At 33.0% G+C, this 9,789-nt stretch overlaps 1 protein-coding gene across 1 annotated transcript; it reads right to left on the bottom strand.

Moving 5' to 3' along the window:
* Positions 1 to 946: 946 nt before the first annotated feature.
* LOC124898443 lies at positions 947 to 2,047 on the bottom strand. Its single transcript, XM_047412091.1, has 2 exons — positions 1,802 to 2,047; positions 947 to 1,435 (listed from the first exon to the last, which is right to left on the bottom strand). The coding sequence occupies exons 1-2, from the start codon at positions 2,045 to 2,047 to the stop codon at positions 947 to 949; spliced, it is 735 nt and encodes a 244-aa protein (XP_047268047.1).
* Positions 2,048 to 9,789: the final 7,742 nt, after the last annotated feature.

The following is a 9,789-nucleotide window of genomic DNA, read 5'->3' as shown; positions in this document are numbered from 1 at the left end:
TTAAACTGTAACCAATATGTTGCAGATGGATCACCAATTAACATGTTTATTTTAATTTCTAATATAAATCAACAACTTTTATACGACTTACATAAAAATATTACTCGCTCCGTCCCATTTTATGTGTTGTCATTTGATCGGACATGGAGTTTAAGAAATAACGGAAGACTTTATAATATTTACCAAATTGTCCTTTATCAAAAAAATGTGTTGCTATCTTTTTTTTAATTAAGTGGGCCCAATAAGGGTAAAAATGTAATTGTGTTTTTAAATATTTACCAAATAAAGAAACATGACATTCTTTTTGAGATAGACTAAAAAGGAAATGATGACACATAAAATGGGACAGAGGGAGTATGTTTTTGAATATGTATCAACAAATACCATATGAATCACAATTTATATTCTTAACATGTACTTATATGAATCACCAAATACAACTTAATATGTTAAGTTGTATTCTTTTATCGCCATTTATATTCAGTTATCATTTGAATCTCCAATTTCTGGAATAACCATTTATATTCTTAAAATGAATCACCAGTTAAAAGTCATTAGAACTGAATAAACTGTAACTAAAATGTTGAAAATGTCTCACCATTTAACATGTTAATTTTACTTTCTAATATGAAACAATTAATTTTACACGAATGGTTTATATGAATCACATAACAATATTAAGTTTTTTAATATGTATCAATTGAAAATAATATGATTAAAATGTAACAACAATTAACCTGTTGAGATTAAACAGTAGTATGTATCACTTTATAATTTCAATTAGGAAATGAATCACTAGCTTTCCTCATTAATTCTTAACATATCTGGATAAGACAATAGTACTAATGAATTATAAACAATAATCTTAAAAATACATGTCTTTTCCAACTGTAAAGGAAATATATCAAGAAACAAATTTTTGAGTAATTCACTCAAATTATTGAATTCAAAACCTTGAACTAAGTAAACATGTCTGATTAAACTTTAAAGACAAAATGTCACATCTCTTTTGGAAGTAGTTGCAAGTACGTCTGTTGTGGCCTTCATACCCACACTTGCCACAGCGATTTGATGTTGATGAAAACTTTTCACTTCTTTTTTTTCTACCTTTCTTGGGTCTTCCTGGTGGGCGCTTATATTTTGGAGGCAAAACCACATCTTCTAACACCTCCGGTGGTACATGCCAGTATCGTTTATCAGGCATAGGACAAAGTGGCATTTCATAAGTCTTCACCAATATCTCCTTCTTGTAGTAATCTGAGCAGTATGACTTCATTTCCTTTACATGTTTGATTTTCAAAACAACAATAGCGTGCGCGCATGGTATCTCATCAAGCTGAAATCTACCACAGTTGCATGTTCTATTATCCAATCGAATAATGTATTTTCTTCCTTCTTCATACACACCGTATATGTAGTTAGTTGATTCCCTAATCTGAAAATATTATTCCATAAAGTTTTATGTAAGTCAACATAATATATGAAACATAAAAGACCCAAATTAATTAAATGTAAAGAACAAAGTTTCAAGTAGAAGCATATTTCAACATATGTATCAAAATGATATATATGAATCCCAGATGTATCACTTTGATACATCTGTTATCAGAATGTTAAAAGAAAAAAAATCTGCAAACTTAGTTAAAGTATACTGATTATTATTTTAACTTACCATCATACGTGATGACTTTGCCTCGTTCAATTAAAGAATTTGTTGAAACCGACCTCCCAATGACTTTTTAGAAAGAAAGCTAAATCGGTCTCTATTTTTTCGGTTCCACACACCAAATAAGATTCTGACCTGTTCAAGAAAATCTAAAATTGGAAATTCACGAGCCTCAACAAGACGAGAGTTGATATAATCTGCAATATTGAAAGTCATCATCCTCCCCCTATTTATTAGAGCATGAACTCTTGACCACTTTTCAAATCCAATATTTTCCAAATATGCTTTAACTCTATTGTCAATATTTCCCACTTTACACATAAGCACATCAAAATCATCCAACTTGTACGTTTTAGCCATGGCAAAAAACTCATCGGTCATCTTGTCCTTACTCTTTCTATAACTCATGCAAACATTATTCCAAAGATGTCAAATACAAGCAAAATATGGTATACATGGATAGACCACACTAACCGCCTTAATTATGCTTTCATGTCTATCAGAGACAACACACATTATAGCGCTCACCGAAAGCACACTTGAATTGCTGGAAAAATCACGTCCAGGATGAATTATTCTCAGAATCTATAACCCCATACGTAACCGGTAATATATGTCCTGATACATAATATCAAACAATGATTATGTCTAAGTTACATAACAATTACCATCATTTGTAAGAAAAAAATAATACGTGCAATACCTGTTCCATCAAGTGTGCTAGCTGAAACAAATGTTTCCTGATATGGTCCTCTCATGTGACTACCGTCTACTACCACAATAGGCCTACAATACCCAAATCCCCTAATAAAAGGTTGTAGTGTTACTAATAGATACATGAACTGATTATCCGGAGACTTATGCATCCTTATATGTGAATTGGGATAAATCGAATTCAATATGTATACATAGGTAGGCATTTTCTTATATCAGTCAGCTGATCGCCCTCTCAACATCTTTAAAGCACGTTCTTTAGTCCACCACGCCTTAATGTAATCTATGTCCAAACCAAGTTCCCTTTTTGTATCTTCAATAATGTCGCTTGGGGTGATTATTCTTTTGTAGTTCACCAACTTTGGAGTTGTTATTCCAGCTACAAAGGTAATGGTTGCATGCTGTTGCTCAAACACTCTGTCCATTATTGAGCAAGTATGCTCATCGTTGAAGGTACGTACTATAAATGTATCAGTACCATGCTTACTGGACGCCTTGAATACCCAACTACATTCCGGCGATTTGCACAAAAAGACATAGCTGAAATATACATCAAAAAAATATATCGCTAATATGAAGTTACGTTAATTTGTTTATATATGAATCACCATATACCATATGAATCACTACTTCAATCAAAAAGTGAGCCAATTAACCAATGAATAAACAGTTAATATATATCGATAATATGCACCTAAATTTGTTATTCTTTTTTATTATATGAATCACTAAGTTATATGAATAACCTGTTTTTCCAACCTATTTATATGAACATCTAATTATATTAATCACAAATATGAATCACCATATATATAAATATCCACTTACAATACTTATTAGTTATTTGCATCATTTATATGAATCACCAATTATATGAATCACTGCTTATTTGAAACACCACTTACATTAATAACCAACTTAAAAAACAGTTATATGAATCACCTGTTACGTTAATCACTAAAATTAAAACTCAGTTACATAAATCACCAGTTATATAAATCACTAGTCATATGGTGATTCATATAAAATAATATACAAATGTATCACTACATAAAACTAATATACAAATGTATCACTACAGCTTCCAAATGTATCAAATTACGAAATAAATCAATAATTGTCATTAAAAAATAAAAAACGAACCTCTACTTGTTAGATCTCTCAGCTCTGAAATTGAACCTGTGATTGATTGCATAGTTACGCATTACCGAGACAAGTGTATCTTTGTTTTATACTTTTGGTTCACCTTTACAACACTATTATAGTAATCACTTATCAGTTCTTCACCACCCACATTAACAATTGGCAGAGATTCAACTTTACCAACTACAGCAGCTGCAAGTTCATACGGATTAACAAAATCATAACACTCAATCGTCATATCATCCGCGTCAACATCATCACTGTCAATTACAATATCACTAGTTGTAATACACAATGGATACTTCCCGAATATAGATTCAGTGTTCAAAATCTGAAGAAAAAATTTCACAGCCATATCATTATGAATCTCCAAAGCTGATGAATTGCCTTGAACAACATATTTGGCATGAATTCTTTTCAGAGATATGTCAATTTTCAATTGAGTTGATATGGCATCCATAAAATCTTGGTACGGCGTTTTTTCATGAATTACAATATCGTCGACCTGATAGTTATCATACCTTTGTTTCAGAAACCCATTCCCCAGAATGACGCAACAACACAGTGATGAGATCCATTGAAGAAATTCAGAAAAAAATAGTGAATATCAATTCTTTTGTTCCAAAATTGAAAAACTTTGAGAATCTAATGTGGTTTGTGTCATTTGTTGAATTGTTAACAAATGAAATTGCGTTTTTAATGCTTATAACAGTTTAGGCGAGATTTATGTTGTTAAAATCAGTGAAAATCCCATGCTTCCTAAAATAATTACCTAATCTGTTACATATGTATCACTTTTAGATATGTATCACTGTTTAAAAAATGTATCACCAATTCAAAAATCCGAGATAACATGTAATTAGCAAAATAAATGAAATTTTATGTAATATTGCTTAAACTATCAGGGATTTATGTAAGTTACTCAAGAATTAATACTTGGCCCGTTAAAGCTTTATATAGATAAGGACAACTTGTATGGATAGTAATACTATTTGGATTGCTATTTAAACTCTAACCAATTTTTGAGAATTATTTAAAATTTAACAAGACTTAGATTTTCCTAACTAGTATGTAAATGTTTCGGTAGAAAAAAATGGAAAAAGCTAGGTTGAGACGGTTCGGACATATGATAAGGAGATGTACAGATGTCTTATTATAGTTTGGCTAGGAATGAATTTAGGAAAGGTAAAGTTGTAAATCAAAGATATATTAGAGAAAGGTGATTAGACAAGACATGACACAGTTACAACTTGTTGGGTTCAAGATTAAAAGCATGAATGGAAAATGGAGGGAACTAAGTGGAGAGAAACAAATTGAGATAACACTCAAAATGAAAAGTGTACTAAAAAATGGGAAAGTCTACTAATTCTCCCACATTGGTGAGAAAATGAAACTTTCAAGTGTTTATATTAAGAAACACTTACTCCACATGGTAAGTGAGGCAAGAACCCAGAGGTGCCTTGCGCCGTCGTCGTCGTCGCTCGGCTTTGGATGAGATTAATTTTTTAGACAAAATTTATTTGAAACATGGGCCAAAATTCAGTCGGAAAAACCATTGCCACCTTTCGGAAGGGGCACTTAATGGCTATATAAACTAGCATTTTTTCACAGATTTTATTGAGTTCGAAGAGAATTCGATTGTTTGAGGTACCACTACTGTCGAATTGTTAAGCCATTTTATCCTGGGAGGAAAGTTCTGCAACCTCGGGTACTTAAGAGGAATTATTTCGTTAAGGACACTACATGAATTCGGAGGACTTGGCTCTTTCTGATTCATCTATTTTTCTTCAAAATACTGAAAACACACTTCTTTGAAAGAACATTTTAATCTTGTGTTAAAGGTGTTAGAAATCTTCATAAGCGTTCTTGATTTATTTTTGAACTTGTGTTGAAGTTGTTTTACCAAAATACAGATTTTTTTGTACCCGAAACAACAATCTTAAGGAAATAATCCATAATCTGCATTGTTTTTTATTTCTGTAGATTAAAACTTCAGGATTTCTACTCCGTTTGAACTTAACAAGTGATTTGAAGTCATAAAAACCTCATCACAAGTTAAAGGACACTCGGTTAACGATTGAAAGTCATAAAAACTTCATCATTAAACTAGAAACAAAGAGTGTTTAAAGTTGCTACAACTTTATAAGTAGTATTTTGATATACTAAAATTTACTGTCTTTTTGTGACAGGAAAATGACTACTGACAGTCATGTGAATGATGTTGCAATGACTGTGGCAGTAACTAATATTGCCATAACGAGTCATACGAGTGTTTCGCAGGCAATGGCACCAGCGGAGAAACTCAAAAAATTCACGGGTGTTGATTTTAAAAGGTAGCAATATAAGATATTCTTCTACCTTATAACATTGTGTCTTCAGGGACTTACATCTGAAGAAGCTCCAGAGGTGCCTGAAGAAACTTCGGACCATGAAAAATTTATTGTTATGGAGGCGTGGAAACACTCTGATTTACTACGCAGGAGTTACATTCTAAGTGACCTCCAAGATAACTTATACAATGTGTATGGTGGAATGAAAATGTCAAAAGAGTTATGGGGTGCGCTAGAAAGAAAATACAAAATTGAGGATACTGGAACTGAAAAGTTCTTCGTTACAAGATTCCTTGAGTATAAAATGATTAACAAAGAGTCTGTTGTATCCCAAGTACAGAAACTGCAAGTTATCATCCACGATCTCCCTGTGAAAGGTATGAGTATGGTAAATACCTTAGTTGAACGTGTTAAAAATATTCTTAACATTCACATAAATTTTATTATAGGTTTGAACATCAACGAGGTGTTTCAAGTCATGGCAATAATAGAGAAGTTGTCACCTATGTGGAAGGACTTCAAGAACTACTTAAAATATAAATGAAAGGAGATGACATTCGAAGCTCTCATAGTGAGACTCTGCATTAAAAAAGACAACAAAGTCGTGGAAAGAAGGTCAAAAAGAAATGCTACAATGAATTGAGCAAACATTGTAGAAGACGACCACAACAACTAGAAAAAATGAAAGAAAGCTAGACAAGAAAGCAAACAACCTAAGAAGAAATTCAAGAGAAAATGCTTTAATTGTGAAAAGATTGGTCACAAGTCAACTGATTGTCGTGCCCCAAAGAAAGGCAAAAAGAAGGAACGAACAAATATGGCTGAATGCAAGAAAAAAATGGACGATCTGTGTGCCATGCTGTCTGAATACAGCTCAGTGGAAAATCCTCGAGAATGGTGGATGGATTCCGATGCCACCCATCACATTTGTGAAAATAAGGAGTTGTTTGTTGCATTTTCTCCGACTCAAGGGAAAGAAAAGATCTATATGGCAAACTTCGCAACTGCAAAAGTTGAAGGAACAGGAAAAGTCTGCCTGAAATGACATCAGGCAAAGTGTTGACTTTGAACAATGTCCTGCATGTACCAGAGTTACGGAAGAACTTGATTTTTGTATTACTTCTTGATAAAAATGGATTCAAATGTGTATTTATTTCCGCAAAATATACTTGGTAAAGGAGAAGTGTACGTAGGAAAAGGCTACCTCACTGAGGGCTTATTCAAAATGAATGTAATGATAAAAGTTCAATTTCTTCTTATTTGCTTAAGTCTAATGATTTGTGGCATAAATGATTAACTTAGAAGTTTTATTAAACTTTAAGTGCAATAAATCAAAATGTCAAACATGTGTGGAATCAAAGTATGCTAAGCATCTGTATAAGTCCGTTGAAAGAAATTTCAATCCCTTAGACTTAATCCATACTGACATTTATGATATAAAGTCAACACCATCTCGTGGTAGGAAAAAATATTTTATAACTTTTATTAACGATTGCACTAGATACTGTTATGTCTATTTGCTAAATAGTAAGGATGAAGCAATAGATCCATTTAGGCAATATAAAATAGAAGTTGGAAATCAGTTAGAGAAAAAAAATCAAAACGATAAGAAGTGATAGGGGCGGAGAATATGAATCTCCCTTTGCAAAAATATGTGTAGAGAATGGAATTGTCCATCAAACTATGGTTCCGTATCCACCTTAATCTAATGGAATTGCGGAAAAAAAAACTAAACCTTAAAAGAAATGATGAATGTCATACTTATAATTCAGGTTTACCGCAAAACTTGTGGGGGGGAGTTATCCTTACAGCTAACTGAATACTCAATAGAGTGACACATAGTAAGACAGAATCAATTCCATATGAAAAATGGAAATGAAGGAAACCCAACTTAAAATATTTCAAAGTGTGGGGGTGCCTAGCAATGGTCCAAGTTCCTATACCTAAAAAGGTAAAGATAGGACTTAAGACGGTGGATTGCATGTTCATAGGATATGCTAAAAGTAGTAAAGTATGTCGGTTTTTGGTTCATAAATTCAAACATTCGGATATCAACGAAAATGCGGTAATTGAATCAGATAATGTTGAATTATTTGAACACTTTTATCCATATAAAACTAGACATGAATTGTCTAGTGGGGGGTCTAAACGACCTCGGGATGAACCAAGTAGGGCTGCACATAATGATAAGAATTCAAAATGTAGTACACGTCAAAGAACATCAACTTCAATTGGATCGAATTTTGTAATATTTCTCTTAGAAAATGAGCCTCAAATATTTAAAGAAACGATGTCGTTGTCATACTTATCCTTTTGGAAAGAGACAGTCAATAGTGAGATTGATTCAATCTTAAGCAACCACACATGAGAGTTGGTTGATCTTCCTCCACAAAATAAACCCTTAGATTCTAAATGGATCTTCAAAAGGAAAATGAAAGTGGATAGTACTATTAACAAATACAAGGCAAGACTTGTAGTAAAAGGCCTTAAACAGAAGGAAGACCTTGATTACTTTGATACATACTCGTCTGTAACGAGAATAATGTCAATTCGAATATTAATTGCCTTAGCAACAATATATGGTCTTGAAATCCATCAAATGGATGTGAAAACAACATTTCTAAATGAAAAATTGGAGGAAGAAATTTACATGAAACAACCTGAGGATTTTGTGGTTTCAGAAAAAGAAAATAAGGTGTGTAAACTTGTTAAGTCACTTTATGGACTAAAACAAACACCTAAACAGTGGCATGCGAAGTTTGACCAAACCATATTGGCAAACGGGTTTAAGATACATGAATGTAATAACTATGTTTACATTAAAGACACTCTAAATCACAATGACATTGTTTGTTTGTATGTGGATGATATGTTGATTATCAATAGAGACATTTCTGACATAAATGCTATGAAATGAATGCTTGAGAGCAAGTTTGATATGAAAGACCTTGGAGTTGCGGGTGTGATCTTGGGAATAAGAATCTATAGAACTCCACAAGGGTTGGCATTGCCACAGTCTCATTACATCGAAAAGGTACTTGATAAATTCAAGTACTTGGAATTTGGTATTTCCAAGACTCCATTGGACGTGAGCTTCGCATTTCAAAAAAATGAGGGTGAAAGTGACTCACAGTTAAAATACGCAAGAGGGTTGGGATATCTAATGTATAGCATGAATTGTACACAGCTAGACATAGCATGTGCTATTAGTAAGTTGAATTGGTATACGAGTAATTCCAATAAAACTCATTGGATGACAATGAAAAGAGTTTTGTGGAATCTTAAATACACTCAAGACTATGCTTTGCATTATAATAAATATCCCACGGTAATTGAAGGATATAGTGATGGAAATTGGATCACCGGATCAAATGAAGTAAAATTCATGAGTGGATATGTATTTACTATAGGTGGAAGAGCAGTCTATTGAAAATCATCCAAACAAACATGTATTGCTCGCTCTACAATGTAATCTAAGTTTATCGCATTGGATAAAGTCGGTGAAGAAGCAAAATGGCTCCAAAATTTCTTGGAAGATATTCCTTATTGGCCCAAATCATTGTCACCAGTATGTATACACTGTGATAGTCAGCCGACGATAGGTAGGGCGGGGAGCATAATGTACAATGGTAAATCTCATCACATAAGACGGAGACATAATCTCTCTAGTGAAATTATCACTGTTGACTATGTGAAGTCAAAGGATAATATGTTAGATTTACTTATAAAAGGCCTATCTAGAGAAGGAGTTGAGAGAATATCCAAGGGAATGGGTTTACGGCCTAGGACAAGTCAGCATGGCGGTAACTCTACCTAGCAGACTGGAGATCCCAAGAGTTAGGTTCAAGGAGATCAAACAAAGTTGTGTCTGACAGGTTCAACATTGTTAATATACCCAACCCATTCTCATGATGTACACAATGTTTAGTAAACAAG

The sequence above is a fragment of the Capsicum annuum genome, chromosome 5 (genome assembly GCF_002878395.1).
Source record: "Capsicum annuum cultivar UCD-10X-F1 chromosome 5, UCD10Xv1.1, whole genome shotgun sequence".
Lineage (NCBI taxonomy): Eukaryota > Viridiplantae > Streptophyta > Magnoliopsida > Solanales > Solanaceae > Capsicum > Capsicum annuum.
This window is presented reverse-complemented; position numbering and strand designations above follow the sequence as displayed.

Coding starts and splice junctions, on each gene's coding strand:
- LOC124898443 (XM_047412091.1), bottom strand. CDS start 2,047: ATGACCGATGAGTTTTTTGCCATGGCTAAAACGTACAAGTTGGATGAT. Junction 1,436..1,801: donor TTTTAGATTTTCTTGAACAG/GTCAGAATCTTA, acceptor TAATATTTTCAG/ATTAGGGAATCAACTAACTA.